This window comes from Melopsittacus undulatus, chromosome 2 (assembly GCF_012275295.1).
Source record: "Melopsittacus undulatus isolate bMelUnd1 chromosome 2, bMelUnd1.mat.Z, whole genome shotgun sequence".
NCBI classification, from domain to species: Eukaryota; Metazoa; Chordata; class Aves; order Psittaciformes; family Psittaculidae; genus Melopsittacus; species Melopsittacus undulatus.
The window spans coordinates 54260451-54286436 of record NC_047528.1 but is presented as its reverse complement, the minus strand read 5'-3'; the positions used below and the strand labels follow the sequence as shown (position 1 = coordinate 54286436).

General features: G+C 37.8%; 1 protein-coding gene across 1 annotated transcript in view; it reads left to right on the top strand.

Moving 5' to 3' along the window:
• NALCN (sodium leak channel, non-selective) overlaps nt 1–25986 on the top strand; it is a 234116-nt gene that overhangs the window by 2343 nt on the left and 205787 nt on the right. The window contains exons 2-4 of the mRNA XM_005145229.4: nt 6162–6308; nt 8573–8755; nt 24987–25070. Of these exons, the coding sequence (XP_005145286.1) occupies nt 6201–6308; nt 8573–8755; nt 24987–25070 (375 nt within the window). The 5' untranslated portion in view covers nt 6162–6200. The remainder of the gene's footprint in view (nt 1–6161; nt 6309–8572; nt 8756–24986; nt 25071–25986) is intronic.

Genomic DNA, 25986 nt, shown 5'->3' with positions numbered 1-25986 from the left:
ACCCTGCTTGAGCAAAAGACTGGACTAGAAACCTTCTGAAGGTGTCCTGTGTTAACATATGATTCTATGATACCAGTTTTACAATTTTTTTTTTTTTACCTCCCCACATAAAGCCTTTAGGTTTGGCCTTTTCTTCCTGGGGCATTACATTGAATCATTGTGTTTAGGAAGGTGGTAGTACAGTAGCAAAGGTTATGGCTGCAAATTGTAGGAGCTGTCCTGCAGCAATGAGGATGTGTATCACATGTCAATTTGTTTTAAAGGAAAGATAAGAGGGTAAAAAGGAAGGGTCTTAATTTTGTTTTCAGGATTTCAAGTTTAAAATGTACAGGTGTTAACTGTTTTGTTGGCAATTCCTTATATGATAGAAGGGTAAGAGTTTGGGAAGGTAAAATAATCTAGAATATTCTAATTTCTTAGATAATTATTTTAGCGAAAATTGTAACAATGCTAAAAGAGTATAACCACTGTTTTAATTTATTTTCATTTAAATTATGAAAATATGCGTATACAAGGTTCTAGGCACAGTAACATGTAATTAGTGGTACAACAAAATCCCAGCAACATTAAAATCATTTCTTAAGCAGGCATACTGCCAGCCATCTGCCTACAGAGAAGCTCCTTTGCACCCCTGCATCATTCTGGGAAGGACACTGGCATCCCTTGCTTTAAAAGCCTGAAAACATAGCAGATTACTAAATGTGGGGTATTTTGGAGAGAGGGCAAGCTGCTCTCTGAATTCTGTCAAGGAAAGAATGACTTATTGCTACCTGCCCCCTTGCTTTCACAGAGGACTATAATACAATTCCCACTTGGAGATGAGTAGACTGCAAAAGCAAATCCCAGAACACTGTTCTTGTATTTTTTTCCATCATGATTCTTACAAAGCACATTCTTCTGTCAGCTGTGAGCTGAGGAAAAGTGGTGTGGTGAAATCTGCCATGGTGTGGTCTAACAGTGTTGTTTGAAAATTATTATTTTTTTTTAATGCATGTGTAGTTTATTCAAAAATGTATCTTCTGGGTGTTAGAAGACTTACAGTAAGAAGGACTGTTGATATGGCATTATGTTATAGTAGTGGTAGGCTGCATATCTGGTTCACATGAGATTTACTTTTGTATGCAATGTGGTATTTCATTCTGTCTGCTGAGTAGGTCTGAATTATTTTGGCTAGCCTGAGAAGAACTTATGTTGAAGAAATAAATACTCTGTGAGCATTGTTCTTAGCTGATAATAAGACACAGGAGATATGTTGGGAGCAAAGAGCTGAAGTCAGACTCTTATTTTCAGAGTAGATGTTCTTCTGTTGGCAGCCTTTAGCAATTGCTAAACCTTCCCTCGATTCGTGAAACCAAGTCTGGTGTCCTGTTAGTAAGTACAAGATGTCACCAGCTGATCTTTCCTACCTGTATTCAAATGATTTGAAAATGTGAATGTGTTTTTTAGGATATTTCCTTCAGTATACCTTCTTTGTGAAGACTCCTGATTGGTCCTAGTAAATACTGAAGTTTGGTCAGCTATTAGCAGTATGTATTAAAAATCATGAAGAGATCTTTTAGGACATTTAATCAGATGCAGTAAGAATGCCACACAGAGAGAAAAAGTATTGAAAGTATTGAAATATTTTTTTCTTTGAAACTAGTTATGAGTTAATAACATCCATAGTGGCATGTGTCATGTGATTGCATCCATTGGAATTCTGTCGTTATCCTTCTAAAATTATATATATATGGACTGTCAGGTATAAAACTTGCTCATTTAAAATGTTTGCTGCATGAAAACAAATACTGAAATGCTGCTCACCACTTTGTGTGTCCCAGCTCTGGGAGATGTTAGAAGGGGAGCAGGCATTTTCAAAGAAGAGAGAATTGGTGTTAAAGAGAGTGCTTGTAGGTGGCCAGCCCTGGGACGACCTTCAGGCAGTGCTCTCATGACCTCAGGTGAAAAAAATCAGTACACAGTGAGGAAAAGTATGTTGGAAGCCAGACAGTGTGGTTTCCAAGGATTTGTCTGATTTAACTCTTTCTGTAAGTTCTAGGTAGGAATATGTGCTTTATTTTTCCATTTATTTTTTCTGGGAAGTCATTTCTGAACTGCCGCCTTTGTCTATCAGAACATTTACAGGGCCGTTTTCCTATCTTTGTGATAGAAATTTCATGAGCAGATTATACTGTTTACAGTAAGCTTGCTTTATAAACAAGACACAGATTTCTCAGCTTTTGATGCTGTGTATGATCAGATATATTTTAAAATTTGTCTTTGGGTGTTTGTGGGAAGTGATCAGCAGGGGTGTATTGTGGTTAGTGTGGATATCACAAACTGGGATTAGATCGTCTTCAGACTTTTTGTCTCCCAAGTGCACAATTGGTCTGAAGTTCAGCTATTGTGCTGGCATACTTTCATTTCAGCAGAAGCTGTAAATTTAGTGGGTGGTTTAGATGGTGCAGTGGTTGCTGCAAGTTCGGAGAGCGTGGGAGATAAAAGGCTGACCAAGTGGATCTGAGGGGGCTCAGTCTGTGGGTAGTTTTCTCTTTAATTTTCTTCCTTTAATTTGTCCTTGCTTCTAAAAATAGAGGAGACATTTAAGAGCAAAGATTACATTCCTCCCCAAGGAGGTTGACACCTGCGCTGTGGATTTTCATTGCTACTGTAAAGGAAATTCTCCAAATAAACGTGGAGGTAGTTCCAGAACTGCATGATGTTTTCCTGTCTCAAAACCGGTCTGCCCTGCACCTGATAGTTTTTAAAAACTCTGGAGCTAGAAATATATCCTAGAGAGTGTATTAAGCCTTTCATGTTAATAATGGGTTGTGATCAAAGAAAGACTAATATAAGTCTTTGTAAGACAAAGTAATGATGTGTGTTGGAATCAATGTGGGGGTGCACTTGTAGCCAGGGTTAGGGAGGACTGCCTGTTAGCACAGCTTGGTGTGGTGTTCAGTGTGTGTCACATGCTGGAAGCTGTTCATGCACAGCTTCCTTCTTCCTCTTTGTCTTTCAGCTGGTTCTCCATTGTAGAAACAGGTGCAAAAGGGATTGTAGTCTGAACATTAAAATTCTTTACAAACATGGTACAGTCCTGAGGCTGTCTGAGGCTTTGTGTCACTCTACAGGAACAGATGTGTAAAAGCTTGTGTTTCCTGCAAAAATAAAAGTAGTGAGAACAATGAAAAATTGCATAAAAGCTTGAGAGCAACCATGCTGTATTTTGAATGATCTTGCTGAAGACCATTTCCAGAAGATTCTAGGTTTGTTGTCTTCTGCATTTTTGTCAGCAAATCAGCAGTAAACAAGCTGATTCTTATATTCCGTAAACATTTATTCTCTTCCATTGGGTTTATATACATGGTGATTTGTTTATTCAAGGCCACCTCTTAAAAATAAGAACTCTGATCTCTTTAGTCACAGCATTTAAATTTCTGAACTAAATATATTATGGACATCTAAAGTTCATTATATTTTTTGTGCCCAAATCAGTTAAAAAGATAAAGAGGCACTGGGTGAGAGGGTAAATGAGAATTTCATTAGAAGGATATAGCTAATCATCCCACGCATCAGAAGTATAAATAAGCAATATTGAGAAAAGCACAAAACCAGCAGAGCCTCTCTAACAGCCAGTTGATAATTATCTGTTTTCTTTCCCAAATGGACATAGCTTGTTATTTAGTGTCATTTATTTAAAAAGAAAAATAAATCAGCTGTGGCTTGTTAGTGTTTCATATCCTGAGCCTTTTCTCATAATTATTTGTTGTATTTACTGATTATTTATTGGTGCATATTTTCTTGAGAGTTTACTAGGAACACTGTCATAGCCATTTACCAGAAACGGTAAACATAAAATTATTATTTTGTTAATTCACTGATTAGCTTCTTAGTAAGTTTCCAAAGGAACATAGTTGCAAGAAACATTTTAGAAAATGTCTTTTTATTTTTATTTCCTAAGGTCTTGAGAAATGCAGCACCCAAGACATTGCAGTACACTTCTTATCAGTATGCTAAATGTAGCCTTTTTAAGGCTTCATGACCTCAAAAAGTACACTAGCATCTCTGAGGCTTCAAGCATTTCTAGTTATGCTTTGGTCCAAATAGGAAAAATAAGTCAGTATATTAAGCTTAGAAATAAATAGGAGAAAGCAGGAAAATTGCTGAAGAGAAGGAAGTAATGAATTCAGTTGAGAAAGAAATTGGAGCATAAAGCTTTACCAAGGGGATTAGAACATACAGCTTGTATGGATATTATTTCAGTTTTCATTTGTTAGAGAAAGACTATTAATTAAAAAAGTTAATTTTGCAATATTTGCATATTTTTAGTGACAGCTTACCAGTTTTGGTTATACTGAGGTAGCTGTTACTGACCATACAAATAAAGGTGTCAGAAGTTGATGCACTTGATTTTTAAATACTGCACAGGAGATACGAGATAGGTGTGTATACATGAGACAACACAAGGTTTTGCTGACAACACAGTTGTCGTGAACAGGAATTTTTGTTTATTGACAGATACAAAAGAACATACTGAAAAAACTTCATAGAAACTTGGCAAGGAGCTCACATATGGAGCTTGTCATGTCTGGAGAGACACTGTAGGAGAAACCACAAAAGCACTCTTCTGAAAATGTAGCGAGGGAGACAGGAGCTGATCTATTGAATCTGAAGGAGAGACAGAGTACGAGTAGATTCTGGGGGGCTTGGAAGAAGACATTTGCTATAACAGGGATGCATAGGTGCTGCAGTGAAGCAGCAGCCTTTGTATTTAGAAGTCATCTGAGACCAAGCACTTGGGTACTTCTGCAGTCCTGAGCCCACTGTTTCCTCCAGCTAATCACCTTTTACATCATGTCTCTTGCATTCATGTTGCAGCCAATCATTCTGATGCTTGGGCCTGTAACTACCAGGACCTGTAGTGATGTATCAAGGCATCAGCAACTTTAAACTGAAAGAGGAAAAATTTAGGTTGGACATAAGAAAAAAGTTCTTTACTGTAAGGTTGGTGAGGCACTGGCACAGGTTGCCCAGAGAAGCTGTGGCTGCCCTGTCCCTGACAGTGTTCAAGGCCAAGTTGGATGGGGTTTTGAGCAACCTGGTCTAGTGGAAGATATTCCTGCCCATGGCAAAGGGGACAGAACCAGATGAACTCTAAGGTCCCTTCCAATACAAACCGTTCTGTGATTCTACTGTATACTAGTTTGACAGACTTTTCAAGAGAGTAGTCTTCTACGCTTTTGCACGTATGAACCACGCTTGGTCCAGACTAGAGGTCCAGAACAAGGTCCCAGGTTCTTGCTTTCTCCTTCCCCATCACTTTCCTGAAAAAAAAAAAATCCCTAGGGGATTGTATTTCATGAATGACAGAACTATAATTCATCAGCATATTCTTCTCAGAAGTTTATCTTCTTTATGTCTTTGGATTTATTTAGACTCTGGGGTCTGTGAACTCTATCAGTGGGGAAGTCTAACCCACCTTTCTGCTGTCATGGCTCAAGTAGCTGAGCATACAGAAGGTTGGGTCAGTGCCACCTACACAGGAATGCCCAAATTTGGCCTGATCTTCTGGAAACAACACATTTTCCTCAGTGCATCCATGTGCCAACATAAGCCCCAGAGAAAGCAAAATGTCAGGCTGTTGGATAGGTAATAGCTAGCATTGGGAAAAAAAGTATTAGAAAAATACATGTTAATAGCAGTCTAGAGCAAAAAGGCTCTTCTGATTTCAGTAAAGAACATTACCATGTGTCATCTGCTTAACATTGCCTGTTTCCCTGCAGCATGTTGGGATTTATCTTAGCTAGGGGAATAAATGGAAATGTCTCCAATAAATTAAATGGCTTCAGGTCAAATCTGTCCAATGATTATTCTGGGTTTAAGTTTACAGCAGTAGCATTCTTTGCACATTGGTACAGTTTTTCTGCCAGCTTTGCTAAGGTTCTGGTAATTGCTTGCATTACATACCTTTGTGTAATTTTTTGTATACTAATAACAGTCATGTCAGTGATCTCTATAGGCAAAGTTTTTAATAAAATGAAGGTCCTGATAATCAGTTCGTACAAAAACAGTTTGCATAAAACCTTTGCTTTAGGTTACTTATAAAACTGGTCAAAATGCATTATAAAATTGTTTTAGTGAATTAATGCCTTTTCTTTTTTTTTTTTTTTTTCCCCAAGGAGGTTTCATTATTATAGATAACAAAAGTTAACTTCAGGATGCTAAAAAGGAAGCAAAGTTCAAGGGTGGAAGCCCAACCAGTTACAGATTTTGGTCCTGATGAATCTTTGTCAGACAACGCAGATATTCTGTGGATAAACAAACCAGTAGGTATCTCTTTCTGTAGTTACTAATTTTAAATTAAATGTGACCTTTTTTGTTGAAATAGGACTTGACAGAAGATGCCAAAATAGATGTTTGTCAGAAACAAGTGTTAAGCTATAGTTGCTGCTCTACCAGTCCATTATTTGCAATAAGTCCAAAACTAAATGAAAAGGGTTCTTTCGATTGTTGCAGTCTGATGGGGATGATCAAGCAGTGTTTGTCAACGTGTTAGTCTACTGATTGGCAGCCATCCTTTCAATGTTTCTTGTTCCTAACATGTTTATTGGATTTAGAAGTCAAATTCATAAAAGGAGCATTTGAAAAGGATGTTAAAAGGACCATTTAATTGCTAAAGTGGTAGTCAGCAGTTGGCACTTTTGACTTTCAAATATCACCTTTACATTGCTTCTGAATATAAAAGTGTATTTTGGCTTGTTACATTTTCTGATATCATGTAACCTACAACCTGCCCTAAGAGACAGATGTAAAAGTGTCTGGCAGCTTGAAACTGGGGACGGCTTCATTTAGAGTAGAGTTATTGATAGAATGTGCAATATTAAGAAAATGCCTTTACCTTGTGAATGTGGTTATGGTGATTAAAATATTTATTCAGCAGTCAGTGTGCCTCTGGAATTCCTGTATGTTGAATGATTCATGGTTTTTCAGAGAAGACTTTTTCACATTTCTCTTAAGTAATGTATACTTTATTACTTTGTAAATGCAGAAAGTCAGATATCCTATAATAATACATGTTGTTGGCATTACATTCATTTAATGGAACTATCATCTCATTTGCGGTTTGGATGCCAAATCCCCTCAGCTTTGCTGCTGAGTTTTAACACATAGATAATTTACAAGCCAACACCTATATATTAGTGCTAAATAATCTTAAGTAGAATGTTTGTATTAACTGCACTAACTAAAAGTTCAAATTCAGAGATATATCCTAGGTTATTTACTTGTGTTTCTCAGCACACAGTATATGTTTTTTTGATGGAGTAATTTTTTTCTTGTCTCACTGATGGACTAGCTGTATATTTCTTAGCATGTCTAATACCAGTTCTTTACTGTGGCAGAGAACAGATTTTAAATCTGCTACACTTCAGTATTTGTGTTAATTTGCTTTGTTTCAAACCTTGTCTCAACTATGTGGGTGTTAAAGGGGCATAGGAGATCATTCATCAGGTGCCTTCCCTTGCAAATCATTAATTTGGGCTCAGAATATGAAAATGAGCTGTTCAGTTCAGGTCAAATATTACACTTAGGTGAGTATACAGTGAGTATTAAAATAGGTGAGTGTTCTCAAATCTTTCTGATATGAAGGTTTGAGGTGGTGTAAAGGAATGTGGGATTTTTCCTCAGATAAAAACTTTGTATAAATACACTTCAGCAATTTTTGTTTGGAGAATTTTTTTTCTTGCTGAAGTGTCTGGTTTTATAGTTCTTCTTGTCTTGATAGCTATGACCTTGCCAGCTTATTCATTACACTTGCCTGGCTTCAAGATGTTTCAACGGTGTTTTCATTTAAAAGAAAAAAAATCCACCTTAAACCCCTGTATTGATACATTCTGCACTGAGTAACAGCTTTATTAATAAAGACTGTAGTGGGACTGAGACATAAGTAGTCATAGGAATTAACTGTTCTCTTACAGCAACAGTACTTGTTTGGAACGAAAGGAATACTAATGTTAAGAAGTAGCTTTCTGTGACATAGTCTCTTTTTATATTTATTCTTTCCATAAATGGAAAGATGCTTTTAATCCCCATGCCTCTCACTCAATTTTTGGAATTGTAAACTAATTTAAAAATCAGTTCATCTAAATGTGGAACTAAATTTTCCACAGATACTTTAATTTAAGTATTCACCCAATTTATAACATTATCTAATTCCACTTATTGTGTTACACATAAATGTGACAAGTTGTCATTTGGTGAGAAATTGGATAACAAAAGCTGCAAACTAGAAATGATAGAATCCTAATTCTTAGTTTCCTGGCTCTTAATTCTTGGTTTCTGAGTTATACAACCTCCCAGATTGACGACTAAAATTATATATGTATGTATGTACATATATATGTGTGTATATACATAAATTAAAGTCAGGAGTGCTTATTTTTGGATGGAGACCTTTAATATGTGGATCATGCTATAAAAGAAAAACACAAATGTTCATTTACAAAAGTGGCAGAACATGTTATAGAGGCTTAATATTTAAACATTTTTTGAACATCGAAGCAATCTCACAATGTCTTGTGTTCTTCTTCAGTGGGTACACTCTTTACTACGAATCTGTGCCATCATCAGTGTTATTTCTGTTTGTATGAACACTCCAAAGACCTTCGAGCATTATCCTCCTCTCCAGTATGTGACATTTGCTCTCGATACTCTATTGATGTTTCTTTACACTGCAGAGATGATAGCAAAAATGCATATTCGTGGGATAGTTAAGGTAAGCATTTAGATAGTACTTTGCATGTGCTTCAGAAAATCGTCTGAATATAGACTGATTGTATTTGATATTTGTTTTTTAACTTTTCAGCTCTTTCTGCTATGATTGGTTTTAACTGCAGGCAATACTATGGCATATAAATTGAAAAGACAGGCTGACAAAGATGGAGCTTTACTGCATATTTAATCCCCAAAAATATAATGCCAACATTCATAATAATGGTTTCCTACTAAGAAATAGTTTAATTGTGTTAATACAAAGAATAAAAGGAAAAATAAGATACATATATATTAGCAAGAGTATTTTGTAAATGTCTAGATATCCATATATGGATTTAGAACTTTGATTTTCATTTCAGAATGCTGGATGAGTTGTTATGTGGTTACTTAATTAAAATAAGAACATATGTCTTACTGCGAGCTAAATGAGAAAGTTATTTGCAGTATCAATTTTTTTTTCTTAATATAAAACGTTGGTAAACAAATGCTTCTGTTATCATATGGTTACTTTTGTAGCTGGACTAATTTGTGAAAGTAGGTATGATACTGGAGAAGGTAAAACTACAGAATTTTCAGTAATCATTTTTTATAGTATTATTTTACTGTTTCCAGTCTTCTATAAAAAGATAAAAATTCAGCTTACATATAGACAACCCATCTTCAGACCTTACTGAAAATAAAATTATGTCACTTTTGCACAGAATAGATAATCATTGTGTTATCTGTGAGAAACCGAGTGACTGCAGAGACATCTGGAGTTGTACTTCTCTCTTCATTTTGTTCTGAATTTGCAAATGGCATTTTTTGTTCACTATCAAACTAAGCTATTATAGAATCATAAAATCATAGAATTGTTAGGGTTGGAAAGGACCTTAAGATCATCTGGTTTCAACCCCCCTGCCATGTGCAAGGATACCTCACATTAAACCGTGTCACCCAAGGCTCTGTCGAACCTGGCCTTGAACACAGCCAGAGATGGAACATTCACAAGTTCCTTGGGAAGCCCATTCCAGTGCCTCACCACCCTTACAGTAAAGAATTTCTTTCTTATATCCAATCTAAACTTCCCCTGTTTAAGTTTTAATTCATTACCCCTTGTCCTGTCACTACAGTTCGTAATGAAGGGGCCCTCCACAGCATCCTTATGGGCCCTCTTCAGATCCTGGAAGGCTGCTATGAGGTCTCCAAGCAGCCTTCTCTTCTCCAGGCTCAACAGCCCCAACTTTCTCAGCCTGTCTTCATACAGGAGGTGCTCCAGTCCCCTAATCATCCTCGTGGCCCTTCTCTGGACTTGTTCTAACAGTTCCATGTCCTTTTTATGTTGAGGACACCAGAACTGCACACAATACTCCAAGTGAGGTCTCACAAGAGCAAGTACAGGGGCAGGATCACCTCCTTTGACCTGCTGGTCACGCTTCTTTTGATGCAGCCCAGGATACAGTTGGCTTTCTGGGCTGTGAGCGCACACTGAAGCTGGCTCATGTTCATTTTCCCATCAGCCAACACCCCCAAGTCCTTCTCTGCAGGGCTGCTCTGAATCTCTTCTCTGCCCAACCTGTAGCTGTGCCTGGGATTGCTCCAACCCAAGTGTAGGACCTTGCACTTGTCATGGTTAAACTTCATGAGGTTGGCATCAGCCCACCTCACAAGTGTGTCAAGGTCCCTCTGGATGGCATTCCTTCCCTCCAGCGTATCAACTGAACCACACAGCTTGGTGTCATCGGCAAACTTGTTGAGGGCGCGCTCAATCTCACTGTCTGTGTCGCCGACGAAGGTGTTGAACAAGATCGGTCCTTATACCGATCCCTGAGGACACCACTCGTTCCTCGTCTCCAGCTGGACATTGAGCCATTGACCACAGCTCTCTGCATGCATCCATCCAGCCAGTTCTTTATCCACCGAGTGGTTCACCTTTCAAATTGATGTCTCTTCAATTTAGAGACAAGGATGTCGTGCGGGACAGTGTCGAACACTTTGCATAAGTCCAGGTAGATGACATCCACTACTTTGCCCCAGTCCATCAGTTCCGTAGCCCCATCATAGAAGGCCACCAAATTGGTCAGGCAGGATTTCTCCCCTTATTGAAGCCATGGTGCTCTGTCACCAAGCACCTTGTTGTTTTTCATGTGCCTTAGCATGCCTTCCAGGCAAATCTGCTCCAAGATTTTGCAAGATTTTGCCAGGCACAGAGGTGAGACTGACTGGTCTGTAGTTTCCAAATTTCCAAATTCCTGATTATGTCATCATACTTAACAAATATGAATAACAAAAGTTAAAGTATCATTAATATTTAGAAAATTGCTTGAAAGAAGATGATTCTAAGAAAATTTTCGTATGTTGCGTAAGGCCAAAGTAATCCTTTGTGAAGTGCTGTTTCCAGCCACTACCTGTGCTCTTTTATGCAAAGATGTCCATTAAGTGGGTGGAATGAGGGCATAGTATCAAGAATGAGGAATTATTGGCCTGTGTGCACACTTGAATGGTATGGGCGTAACAAGTTACTATTAAAACCAGTACAGACTTTGCAAAGAAATCGACACTTAGATATTAATGCAGAGAGATGAAGGGGTGGCCAACAGCATGACTGTTTTTCAAAGCTTGATTTCTCAGTCTTTGTGTATGGAAATAGAAACTTCATTCACAGTTGACACCTAGGGGCTATGAAGAATATGTTGCTGAATATTTTAATGTCTTTCACGGTGTTGGTTAAATTTGTGGATATGAAATGGAATGGAATAGAATAGTTGGAAGGGACCTACATTTATCATCTAGTCCAACTGTCTGACCACTTCAGAGCTGACCGAAAGTGAAAACATGTTGTTAAAGGGTGTTGTCCAAATGCCTCTTCAACACTGACAGACCAACCCAAGTGAAATAAGGCACTGTTTAGAAAACTATTAGCATTTATTAAAGATGTTTGCATATGAAATGTTTTTATATGAGGAAATTTATTTATAAACTGTAGTTCTAATTTATGTGCATTCATGACTTCTAGTGAACGTAGGACCAATGAATGTGTTGCCATATGGTTCTGCTGAACTTTACTGTAAGTCAGTATTTCTGTAAAAGGCTTTGGAATGGAAATGCTAATAAGCTTTTGAACCATGATTAATGCTGAATTTTAGTCCAGTGAGAAATATTAGGTAGCAAAAACTCTGTTACCTGGAGTTTATTAGTAAATATATAATAAGGTGATTGTGGAATACCTGGAGTATGAAAATTTACAGTCATGCAAAGTTACTTTGTTCTTTTTAGTGTAGTTGATGTTAATTCTTTCATATTATGGACACATTTTCCTGAAAGTTTCTCAGATTTTGACATACCCTCTTTGGTTATTTTATTATATAGAATGCCTCTTATTCTTTGTGATCATAAAACTGGAACTTCCACATTTAGCTTGAAATTACCTTTATTTCACTGCCTGCTACTGTTGATTTATATTTCTATAAAGAATCTAAAAGTTTAACATGTATTTAACCATATTATACATCAGTTTTGTAAGTGAAATTACAGCCTTTTAAGAAATACATGCAATTTTTCTCACCACAGTACCGCACTGTATACCAGTGTGTAAAATGTAATAAATTTAGTGCAGTGGTAAAACTTACTGATTCAATTTAACACTGGTGTTTTCATGATCTTTTCAGAATTTCACTTTCTTCAGTTGATCCTTGATTTGTTTGCATTAACTTTATTTCCCAGATTGTAGAGTTCAGAGACTCTTTGGTTCTGATTTCTTTCATGTATCAGGCTCCTTGGTCAGAAAGAGCTCTGTTATAATCAGCTGTATCAAGGAAGCATTATATGCAGTTTACGTCTGCTGCATAGCTTATTGATTGGCATGCTTCTGGGAGCACCATGAATTAACTACTGTTTGGTTCTGTCGCAGTAGTTCAGCTTGTAACCTGACTGACAAGACTCAGGGTCCCTCCGAATAAAAGCTTACATTTACATGCCCACTCATATGTCACTTACGAACATGACTGTATGTACTTGACGTAGGAAAGTTTCCAAAATGATCTCCTCATTCAAAAATGGAGGTGGAGTTGAATTAGAAATCTCAAGCCTAAGACATGTGATATTGAATGAGCATCAGACTTATGAAAGAAGACAGGGAGCCTAACTTGTGATGCAAGAACTTTACATTTCTTTCAATCAGTGTGATGCAAGAAATACCTTCAGTTTTCTATTAAGGTGTCTTCTGAAGGTTATCTCACGTTGGTATGAACAAGGTAAGGATACCTTACATTAAAAGTGTCTTTATTAGAAGTTTTTACTTTCAGCCTTTGTGTTAGGAAATGGAATAAGGAAAGAGAGAAATATTACTGATAAATGCGGGTAGTAGACACAGTTGCACTTGTGGCATTCTATATAATAAAAAAAACCAAAGAGGATGATATGCCAAAATCCGAGAAACTTTCAGGAAAATGTGTCCATGATATGAAAGAATTAACATCAACTACACTAAAAAGAATGAAGTAACAGATGTCTCTTGAAATTTCAGCCTCTAGGGAATTGGAGATAAATGGATATTGTTTCACTCCATGGACAATGTAAGGGTATGTGAACTTATTTTCATTATACCACATCCTCATTGCAGCTTCTACTCACAGTCATGATGTTATTAGAAAATCTACATTGAAATCGGGTTGCAAAAAGGAGGCATAGTTTATCCTGTTCTTCGCTTAAAGAGTAAGATTGTAAAATAAGAAAGTGGGAGAGTTCTCTCTTCTGTTAAAAAAAGCCTATTTGACACTTATTTTAGTATCATCATCTGAAAATTAGATTTTTTTTTATATAGCTCAAGTAGTGCACTGAGTTTAATAGAAATGTCTTTCTTTTCACTGTGTAGTTGTGACACATGTCAGCTAACAAAGGAGATTATTGAAAGTCGGAAGTAATGGCCCTTGACATTTCCCCCATTGTTAAATCAATTACATTCCCAGCAAAACGTTTGTACCAGCTGAAGTAGTTGTGAGTGGATTTGTCAGACTTTATTTCAGCAGCACTGAGCAGTACTCACTAACTTCAGTACCCCTGCAATGGACAGAGGTGAATGGTTGCACCATTATCTTTCAGCACTCTCCATGAATTCATGCAGGAATTGAAACAAAGCTTAATCTACCAAAGCAGTCACAGATAGATGGGAGCCATTTCCTTTGCTTCTGCCTAGTACTAAAGGCCAGATTACTGAGTTAACTGAAATCATTGGCTTTCAGTTTGTCAGGTGTTCCCAGGCAGTATTTGCCCTGTGCAGGGGCATGTTTTCCTCCTTATTCTGATATGGGCTTTGTTTGCTGTAGTTGCTATCTGCTCATGAGAAGAGGATGGATGACAGAGCAGACTGGTGCCTTACCTCAGCCGTGTGTGCTTAATTCTGTTCATTTGGTTCTCTTCCAGTGTAAGGAACTTTCCACTTCTTGTGCAAGCACTGTCAGGTGGAGATGGGCTTTTTATGCTGTAATGAAAAACTCAGGTTGCCATGATCTAAACGGGGGTCTGCAACTGTTACCGGTGGCAGTAGCTGACATCCATTTGTGTCTTCTGCTGCTTTTTATCTTTGCTTGCATGAAATAGACTCTTAGTCCTAAAATACAAACACTTTTAGTGGCATTTATAAACACTAATTTGAGGGTCTGCAACTGTCTGTAATTCATTGTGTCTAAATCAGGCTCCTCCAAAAGGTAATTTATCTGGCCTGTTTCTTTCCATTGACTGAAAGGGACCCAACCTTTAGGGTTGTCAACCAGTCAGCAATTACTCTGACTCATTATTGTAGATTTTTTTGTCGGTGGACACTACAGAAAAACTGACAACTGTATGCCAGCTTATTCTTTAACATGGCAGTTATGTCATTTATGCTTAAATGAGTTTCTTCTGTAATCATCCTAATTCAGAAGTTTGTCCTGAGTTATGGATTACAGAACTGTTGTTTTATTGTACCTCATTGCAAATACCTGTTCTGCCACCTTTTCAGTACTTTTGATATTGAACATTCCACTTTCATCTACAAGAATGGAGAAATTACAAGTTTAATCCTTCTGATGACTGATGGAAATTAGAACTGAATTGCAGTGAAACAGTGTCAGCTGGCTCACCAGCTTTTAGTATCTTTGTCAGGGGAGTTTCTGCTGCATCACAAACTGAAAACAGAAGGTGGAAATGCTGACATTACTGTGCTCTATGACTTTAGATATGCTGTATACCCACGGTGTGTAAATGAGTTAAGGATCAGGAAGCTGTGTTGTTTTCAAGGTCAGGTAGTAAAATAGAATATGTGGCTCCTGTCATCCCATGTCAGCATGCTCTGTTGTGCTTGGAATGGCTGGTGGTGAAAGCTTAGTCTCGGGATGTGCAAGTCACAGACAGGAGTGAGAACTTGACCTTGAGGGCAGGGATAATCAGTGGAATCAGTGGCAGGGATGAGAAAATTACAAGATGCTTTGGCTAAGCAGAGTGTAATTATGTGGAAGGAAAAAATAAAAAGAGAAAACTACTTACATGTGGTAGTAAAAAGCTCACAGAGCAAACATGAAAAGAGGCCCAGTTAACATTTGAGGATTTGGGGATTATAAAATAAACATTATTTTAGATATCTGTAAAAAAATAATTCTTTAGTATGTATAATTGTGTTGGAAACCTAGATGTGCAGTGCAGGTCCCATGATACTCTGTGTTGGCAAAAAGTATTTTATTTCAAATTGTCTTAAAATTTAACCTCAAAAATACTGTGGTATTTTGGTGTTGGCAGCTGTGATTGTCTGAAGTATTATTTCATAGCAAACAGTATTAATATCCATTATTTGAGTAAGACATTCAGTCTACAGAAGTTGATTCTTCTGTCTCACCTTTTTCCTGTGTTTATCAGTTGCTGTTTTGCTAAGCGCATATGTCCATCACAAGGACATCTGTTCCCGGCCTCCTGGAATCATGTTGCTAGTGAAGTGCTTCTGTGCTGCTTCCAGTCACAGGAAATTAAAAAAAAATTAAAAGTGATTATCATGAGGAAAACAAATACGAAGTTGCCTGCAGCAGGGTGCTGCCTGTGGGCCAGGGAAGGTTAGATACCATGGCGCTACAATATACGTGCCTGTTTCTATGGTTACTTGTGTCTGGTTTTGTTGGAGCATTTATTACAGGAAACTAATGACTCATATTACACAGTGGGGCTTTTTGCACCATTTTTGCATTAAAGTATTAGAAAATCGAACGCATTTCAGTTACTTAGGGAACTTACACAGGCAGTATTTCTGAAAGAAAAATGGTAATTTTTCTAACCAGTCAGTGGGTCATGGAAATTTTCAGTGAAAATTTTTTTTGGGGCATGGGCTGAAGTATGTGTCCATATAAGACTTAGTGACTTACCATGGTAAGTGAAATCTAACTTTAAAGTTACAAAAAAAAATATCTATGGCATACTGACTTTCATAATTAATTTATAAATTTCTCTTTTAATATACAGACCACCTGGATGAAGAAAACTTTTTCGTAGTGTTTTTATTTTTTCCCTTTCTAATAGCACTTTTCAAGGATTACTTTACAAGTTGGTTTTGTTTTTTTTTTTTTATGAAAGTAGCTATTATTGAGAGATATTTTTAATATATTGCTTCATGTCAGGATAAAATGACACATATAAAGGGACAGAAGTGAAATCAACATATTGGATAACATGTATTCAGATAGGAAGAGAGGGAATTTCATCCCTAATGTGCCTTTTTGTGTTGAAATTTGCATTTTCAGGGAAGTCTGCTGTAATTAAACAGCATTGATACTCTATTCTATTTTATTTTATGTTATCCTATTTTATTTTATTTATTTCATTTCATTTTAATGCCCATGTTGTCATCTCTCTTAATTTGAACGAATAAAACAAGATGTCAAGTTGAAAAATCCTACTGATACCCAAATCCCAATGGAAAGAAATAAGAACATTTTTATGCAGCTCTATTTTCATGAAAATGACGAAATTTGTGTGGGATTGTTAAGGCAGTAAGCTGAATGTAAAACTGCATTTCAGAGTACTGTGTTTTCCATCATTAATATAAATACCGCTTTGTTACAGCTATCCTACGATTGTTGATTCAATAAACTTTTCTTAGTTTCTGTAGTATGAAATGGATTCTCCAGCTTTTAATAATGCTAATTACCAAATGATAAAATCCTCTTTCTGAAAAGTGCCTCCTTCTTATCTATTCCAGCTTTCATCATTGTGGCTTTTTTCTGTTGAAGGAGAGCTGTGACTGACAATCATAAATCTGAATTTTGTCATGTTAGATGAAACTGTTTGCTTGTCAAATTTCCCTGTTCAATCTCCAGGCAATATTTGATGCCTTGGGGTGAAAGCTTTCACCTTGAAACATTTGGATCCAGATCTTCCCATTCCATCCCCCATAAACACTGGATATGGGGGAGAGCAGATACTGGTGGATGAAGCACAGCAGTGTTTAACACACATAACCTCAAGGCTGCAGAATACTTTCAAGTATGAGCAGATGTCCATGCATGTGGAACTAGATTTAGAACTGGAGAACTGGAGTCTACCTCAAGGAACTGTCACCTTGAGGAGATCGGCTTGGATTGCACACAACCAGAGAAAAGTCTGGGTTGGAAAGGACCCACAGAGATGGTCTGGACCACCCTCTTACTCGAAGCAGGGCTTTAATTTGGTTATCCATGGTCCTATCAATCTGAGTCTTGAGTATTTCCAGCAAGGAGGATGCTAGCACTTCTCCGGGCAACATGTCCCAATGTTTAACTGTTCTCACAGTGAAGACTTCTTTTCCTACGCACTTCCTGGAAACAGTGAGTGCTCTTCCAGGTAGGGGAATCCTATTAATCCTCCTAATGATTATCCCTTTTTAGATTTGCTGAACCCTTAAGCATCCAAGGGAGCTGAGTTAGCTAGTGAGGCATTACTTACAACACTGAATACAGATGGCTAATGAGCAGATAGAGAGGGAAATGAAATTCAGGCTTCCAGTACTAAACCATAAAATCTCCCTGCAGGGCATCCTGGCACCCAACTGCAGCAATAAAGTGGTGTATTGAGAAAGCAGCAGTGTAATACACCAGCAAAGCTCCCTTCCCTACATGTTCTGTAGCCATATCTACTGTTGGGTATTGATAAGAAGGTACTGGCATGTGTCCTCTATTGACTGTATAATAAGGCTGTGCCTGGCATCTCTGAATAGTGGACAATCTGAATTACTTGCCACTCAGATGAACTGAGATGCTCTACAGTGAGTGAGCTGCGGTGGGAAGTATGTTTAGGCATTCTTTTCCATTGTTTTGTGGACCTGGTCATTCCCTTTGATATGTTTTTGTACTTGAGGGTGGGAGTGTTGTGTAATATTTTCATATTTGTTTCTGGTTTGTTTTAAAATTTTCCTCAAGTTTTGGTTTAAAACACTATTTTTAAACTCCTCCCATTTCCCCACCCCTTCTCCTTATTTTACAACAAGCACTGTCACAAGTGACAGGGCAAGAGGAAATGGGCTCAAGTTACACCCCAGGGGAGAGGGGAGGAGAGGAGGAGGAGAGTAGATTTGGTTATTAGGAAAAACTTGACCCCAAAAGCGTTCTCAAGCATTGGAACAGGCTGCTCAGGGAAGTGGTGGAGTCACCATCTCTGAAGATATTTAAAGGACTTGTAGACATGGTGCTTGGGAACATGGTTTAATGGTAGACTTGGCAATGTGAGATTAATGTTGGACTTGATGGCCTTAAAGGTCTTTTCTGACTTAAATGATTTTACAAACAAGATCCTTGTTTGTCTGTTTAAAAGTCTTGGTTCTTACTTCATGGCCAAGTTTGTTTCTTCCTTTAGGCTTTTTGGTGTGGGCTTTTTTTTTTTTGTTTGGTTGGGTTTTTTCTCCTTTTGGAAACACCAAATGAGATAGGAGGTTTTTCACAGTATTCACTATTATAATGTAGAATGTGAAATACAAAGTTTGTTGAAATTAATGACAAAAATTAACAAAAATATAGCGTGCCTTGAAAACATATTTGAGACAGTTCTTTAATGAATGAAATAGCCCTCCATCTTCATTGATGATTCCCAAAATAAACGTAAAATCACAACAAAATCACTTAAAAAGTTTTAATTATTACTGCAGATGATGAAGTAGTGGTTTTGTAGAGATCATAGCTTTTTTGTAATGATAGATTGGAACTGTGTGTTGTGTGTCTGTAGCATTCATGACAACACCCTCTAATCCAAAGGACCAACAAGAGCTGTATTTCATTGTTTTAATTTATAAATAGTTACTTTGTTTTCTGTGCTGTAACAGCAAGTGATTTTTTTTCCATATTTTTCTGGCATAGAATACAATATTACTATAAATACTACATTGCAGATTATGACCAAGACAAATTGTGCACTGGGTGACATGTTACTTGGAAGCATCTGATGATGGAGCAGTTCAGTGCAATACATGAGTAGTTACAAATTGAACTTGTTTAGCTCAGTGATGATAAAGTGAGATAACACCCACTATAACCATTTAAACTTCACACAGCAATTCTGTTGACTGTTACAAATCAATTGCTGTTATGTGAATATATTCTAAGTTACTTCCCTCACTGTGAATGAAGATACTTGATGAGAAAATAAGACATGCAGAAATGATGTGCTGTATGTGATCCCCCCTCTTATTCTTTTCTCCCAAATACTGAGTTTACAAAAAAAAAAAAGTTGGTTCAATTTCAAGTGCTACTGTCACTGTTGCAGAGGGCTAAGTTGGAGGTGACAACCCATTTTAAATTATGCCAGTTTTAATGTGGTTATTAACATATTCTTAGCTAAGCAATCCAGTTTCCTTAGTTTCCTGCATGGATCGTCATTTTACATTTGCAGAACTACTTTCAATTAAAAGATGGTTAGGATATGATGCTTGAGCCATGGCTTGGGTATATGGCTGTGAGCCATAAAAGATGGCTCAAACTTAAACAGGGGAGATACAGGCTAGATCTAAGGAAAAAGTTCTTCACTATGAGGGTAGTGAAGTGCTAGCACAGGCTGCCCAGAGGAGCTGTGGATGTCCCTGGCATCCACAGAACACTGTCCTGGCAGTGTTCAAGGCCAGGTTGGATGAGGCTTTGAGCAACCTGATCTAGTGAAAGTCTCCTTGCCCATGCAGAAGGGTTGGAACTAAATGATCTTACTGTTCTTTCCAACCAATCCATTGTAGAATTGTTTTTTAGTGTGTGTTTTCCGTCACACAGAGTAAAAGATGGACTAGTGTAGTAGGTAGTATGGTCGAGAGTCATTGGTTGGTTCGAAGTCCCACTTCAGCCTGTCCCCAAGAAGCTGAGAAATTTAAAATCTCAGAAGAAGGGGGCTAATGGTTGATTCATGAGCACATTTGAGAAGTATTTTTATATTGGGAGGATGGGAGAATTCAGAACACAAGTCAGAGGCAGCTTCTTGATTAGGTTGTGTCTCTTCATTCTCTTTTCTGTGTAAGGAAAATGTTGACAGTATTTGACAGTTGAGGGCTGGGTTATCCACATCATTCTGCTACTGAACAGACCCATAGACTGCAGGGTTTTAAAGAAATTGGGAAAGTTTAAAGTTGAGCGACAAACATACATGTACATGTGACTGGGTAGAAGACTGACAGGTAGAAGCCTGTCAGTGTGTGCATGTATGTCTGCATTTGCAGGAGGGGTAAAGAAGTTAGGCAATCCCTTCAGCTCTCGTTTAATTTTCTGTCCCACTCCCACCTTCGTGCCCTGTGGTGGTTGTGTGAATTAAGGGAATGGGGGAGGGAGGGTGGGTCTTATTTCCCTAACTCAGCTGTGCCCTAATAGCTTGCTCTTTTTGTGTTATAATAAGTATAAGCGTAGGGGGGGAAAAACTGTACTCCTGAATTCTGATTCCCTGTATTCCCTCTGTTTCCTTCTGTGCATTTATGCTGCTCCAAAAATGCCAGTAAATGTCAGCCTCCACCCCTAACTGCTTATTTGTGGTGCTGCGGGAAAGAGCCCACAGAGCGATCTGAAAAAATTGCTGGAGCTGTTGATGTGCTTTATCTACCAAACCATACCAGGCATTCAGTGACCATGATAAAATAACAAAGTAGCTGGTACTGAATTTGCTGTCTCCTTGTGTTTGTACCGTCTTTCAGCTCTCCTGTTTGTCAGAGACTGAGGCAAAGTGGGAGACTAAGGTTCTCCTTATGGCAGACCCAAGTCTCTAGAACTCCTTTCCAGAGCAGATGATGATATATTTAATTACTCAGGGAAAATGTCGTATTACTTCTTTTGTATGTTTTTTCCACAGAAGCATCTGGAAAGAGGCGGGAGGGAAGAATTCAGAGAACAGGTTATAGTCACAAATGAGACAGAAAAAGACATTTCTGAAGGCAAGCAGGGAGGCAGAGGAGGCTTTCCACTTGCAGGGATATTTGCTGTACATTCTGAGTGTTCCTGAGATGTTAAGAGATATGCAGGGCAGAAATGACCTAGGAGGTGACTGTGCTGTCATCCTTACTAATGAGATACTGAAATTGCCTAACAAAATTAGTAGACATAATCAATCTTCTAGTAGATTGCTTTATGCAAATTGGATGTTGATTTTGTAGAGTATTTTGTTTTCAGCAAAGTTGATAAGGGATTATGCTTTTATTAAAAAATTTAGTCTGCCTTGTCTTCCATTCTAATGTAATTTAAACTGTTACAGCTCTCATGGAGTAACTATCTCAGGCATTATTACTTCTGTCTGTGGTTCCGTCTGTATTTTGTATTGGATCACATTTCCAGTGAGTTAGGTCTGTGAACTTGTGTAATGACTTTTTTAGGGCGCCTAATACTGGTAATTGGTATTTAATCTCCTGGTTACAATTGAGAAAGTGTATCTTTGGGAATCTCAGTGCTGTTATCAGGGCATCAGTCTTGCATGTAAAAATGAAAATGAAGAAATGAACTAATACATTGTACTCAATTAATGCAGTGGTGCTAAAATTAGGCAAAACCTGGTGAAATAAGCAGAATGTAGGGAGAAGGGAGGAGATTTATTTGTTGGTCCTGTTTTTGAGGAGACAAAGAGACATTAATGCCCAAGAAGGTTGTGAATGCTCCATCCCTGGTGATGTTCAAGGCCAGGTTGGACAGAGCCTTGGGTGGCATGGTTTAGTGGGAGAAGTCCCTGCCCATGGCAGGGGGGTTGGAACTAGATGATCTTAAGGTCCTTTCCAACCCTAACTATTCCATGATTAAGTGTTAATACTGATCTTGAAGTTACTGATCCTTAGTTACAACAACATTACCATAGAAAATTAACTTCTTATAAGGCAGAGAATATTTTAATTACAGACTATTATGTCAGGCTTGTCTGTTCTTCTGAGATGCCAAATTTCTGATTAATTCAGATCAAAATCTCTTAAGAGCAAGGCAGACTTTTGATGCATTCCACATGTGTGATTTAACAAGAAGGCCATTTCCATGGTTGTGTACTAGCCTAACAGTGATGCTGACCTGCAATAAATAAATACTAATGAAAAAGAAGCATATCAGTGTGAGATGTCCCTGCCTATGGCAGGGGGGTTGGAACTAGATGATCTTAACATCCTTTCCAACCCTAACTATTCTATGATTCTATTATTCTATATTAGGAAAAGTTGCCTGTGGAGACTAGGAAGGGTATCACAAAATAATGAATAGTTCTCTAATTAACAAAGAAAAGATTGATCCATCTAACAGCTAAGCAGTATTGCTGCTTTAGACTTTAATAGCTGTTAGTTAGCTAGTCCACTGAGTTCAAGTAGTACCCCTTAGGCTGCCTGAGAGAGGCATTAAGTGGGGGTGCAGAAGCCTTCCAAGGGCTGTTCCAAGCCTGCAGTCATGGACTGTGTAAGTAGGCTGGTACCCACTGCTCTGCCAGAGACAAATGATTTTGTTGTCTAGATAGACTGTAAGTCATGTTGCTGGAGAAGTTTTCATGTCTTGCTGTGCACATTAAAGAATCCACTGTCTAGTGTAGGCTGTAGGGAGTCAACAACTTTCATGACATTAAGAGGTTTGGATTAGTCTCATCATAAGGTTTCTAGTCTGTAGTACTAATCCTTCATCTTTTTCAAATGTTTAGATCACATATCAAAGACTTATAAGCCATAATGCAAATGGTATGGGACAGTGCATTCACAAAAAATTGCTGAAACAAAACTCATCAATAATTCTTGAATTTCAGCAGATATGATGAAAAAAGAGCAAGGGATTAACATATTGCAATGCTTCAGGTATTTAGCTGTTTTGGTAGGATGTCATCAGATGCATTTAAATTTCATGTATCTGTATTCATTTCCAAGTCTTAAGAAAGACTGCCATTGACCATGAGTCTGTAATTTCAGCCCAAGGCTTTTTCCAAATGTGAATGAAACTCACTGTTCACTGCTGTTAATATTGAGTGCTAGCCTGTGTTTAGTCAGAATTAGATTTTTTTTTTTCATGAAGTAGCACTAGTATCCAGGTTTGTACCAAAAAGTATATTCTGATTTTTGCACTAAGCAGGATGTGATTCTGCCTTAAAATTGCTTCCCACAGCAAGTAACATCTCACGTGCCAATACACAGTATAAATGCATTAATGATTCCCCACCAAATCCACTGCCAGCCAAATAACAGACATGAAAAGGATTTGCTCCCTAGGTGCAAAGCAGAAAGGGCCAGATCCTCCCCTAAAATGAGTAGTTTTTGCAGATATCGTCAAGGTGCCCTAAGTTTCTATGGTGATCCACTGAAAGCCTCCCTGACCAGGATGATATAGCTGTGGAAGCTGGCCTGATGTGACTATGAGAGAAGTGTGGTGGTGGAGCTGTCTGACTGGCGAGAACACTGGAAAGGCTCACAACATCTTCCTTTGTCAGGAGAAAACAGCAGAGCTGCTTCAATCATTCCACACCTATTGTGGAGAGAAAAAGCAATTTCTAAAAAAAAGATTTGGCTTTTAGTGAGGACTTTGACGGGTTATTCAGAGGAGGGTGAATACAGGAATTCCTACACAAGTTCATGATCAGATCTGTAGAGCACAACTCAGCGAAAACTTTTGCTTTAGACAAAGAGCGCTTGAGAGAAGAAGAGTAAGTTTCAAAGGGTTCTTCAGCAACAGAAAGCCCAATCACTATCTTTGTTCAAAGCCACAATTGAAGGGCTCAAGTTGCATGTTGATACAAATCTCATATGAGATTTGTTCACCAAGAGGGAACAGAGGGAGAAGAAAGAGGGGGGTGAACGTAACCCCTGGAACAGCGGTGTTTGTTCAGCCTTGAGTAGAGTTGCTGAGTAGCTCAGACTTTACTTGGGGAACTAAGTCTAGTTTCTTCAGGGAGGACTGGTTAAAGATAGGACGTAAAAGTTCCTGCTCTGTTGTTTCCCTGATTTGCAGTCTTCCTCCTCTTAATTCTTGGATTGAGAACTGTAGTATCCTTAAGTGTTGCAAAATCCTCTGTCTGAAAATAATATTAAAGTTCTCTTACCTTTATTTCTGAGTTGAAAATCACTTACTGTATTTTCATTATATCCTTACTTTAGCCACTTCTGCCTGAAAGAATTTTTGCAACTGAAATAAAGCTTTTTGTAAAAAAAAAATCATATGTTGTCTCTATTTACACAATATATCTTGCTGTCACCTACTGCAAGGAATGATAAATCAATTTTAGGATAGTGTATGTCATTGAAAATATTAGATTAAAACAAAACATCCTGTCTGTGCTTTTAGAATCAATGAAAATGCTGAGACATGTGGAAACAAGTACAGGTTGTCTAAAATAACTATTACTGAGATAAGAAACAATGTGTATCCAGCCAAGAATCGCATAACAGGCCAAAGTCTAGTAATGTCTTCAAGGTTCTTGAGATGCAACAATGATTTTTTCCCCAAAGGGGATGTCAAACACTGTAGTTTTTATCTCAAGGAATACTAAACAAAGAAAAGGAACCAAAGAATGTTTTAAGGCAGGGGAGGGATATGTTCAGTCTGTTGGGAGAAACCTCATTTGGAAAGGGGTGTTTATGTGCCCTGAGGTACACTGCCATTTACTCAACACAGAAGATGTGTTTGTTCATTTCCAGCATATTCTAGTCTGCGTACTAGGCTTTTGGAGTCTTTCAAAAGTGGCATTTTAAAAGTAGAACAAAGAAGACTTTTCCTTCTTCCAAGAGCTTTTGTTTATGATATTTGTAAATCATGACAGTAAACCAGCAACAATTAATCTCTTAGCTTTTCTCTCTCTTGTAGGGCGATAGCTCTTACGTAAAAGATCGTTGGTGTGTATTTGATGGATTCATGGTCTTTTGTCTTTGGGTGTCACTGGTTTTACAGGTAATTATTCACTAGCCTTTCTCAATAAATAGTTCTTTAATTGTGAAAAATACATGGTGCAACCAAGTAATTACAACTTGCAGAAGTATAGCTTCTGCAGTACATGGGTCAAATTGTTTAAAAAAAAACTGTGCTGAATTCAATAGTTCCATAATTGCACATTGCAGTATAGCTACATTTGTGTTAAATTTATCTTGATTAATTTTTCTTCCTGAGAAGTTAAACATTATATCTGAAGCCTGTTACCATAAACCCTCTGCATAGTGAAAAGGAGAGAGAAGGATCATCAGAGAGCCATTTATCTCTTAGCTCCATGTGAAAGTTGTGCTCATCTTCTTTCATCAAGTCTAGTAGGATACCTTGGTGACTAGCTTAGGCAATTAAAGAGAGCATGATTCTTATGTTAGATATTTGCCATGCTGTCAATGTATTGATATGGTGAGTGAAAGGGTTCTGTGGAATATGATCCACACCTAACAAAACCTTTTCCAAAAGTTAAGTTAAAGCACAATGAAAAAAATAATAATAAATACATTTGGAAATAATTTGATACATTTTCATAAGGAAGGGAACTTGGACATGTTGCAAAAACGTGTAGGTAGAGGTCGAATTGTGTCCTGCAAACCAATCAGTCCTTAACAATAGCCAGCTTTTTGGGTAAGAACAGATTGAAGACTCTGAGACTGGGCCTGGAGTAGTGTAAGAATTGTAAAAGTTCTGTAGCGATTGCTGTTAAGTGTTACTTATCCACTTCTGACAAACTTAAGACACGTAATTTTCTACTTTATACACAGGGGAAACTTTGGTATATCACGTACACATGCAGAGTGACAGTTGATCATTACAGATAAGCACTGTCAGGTATGCCAGGTTCCCCCTCCATTTTCTTAGTACTTTGAACAAATGTTAAATGAAG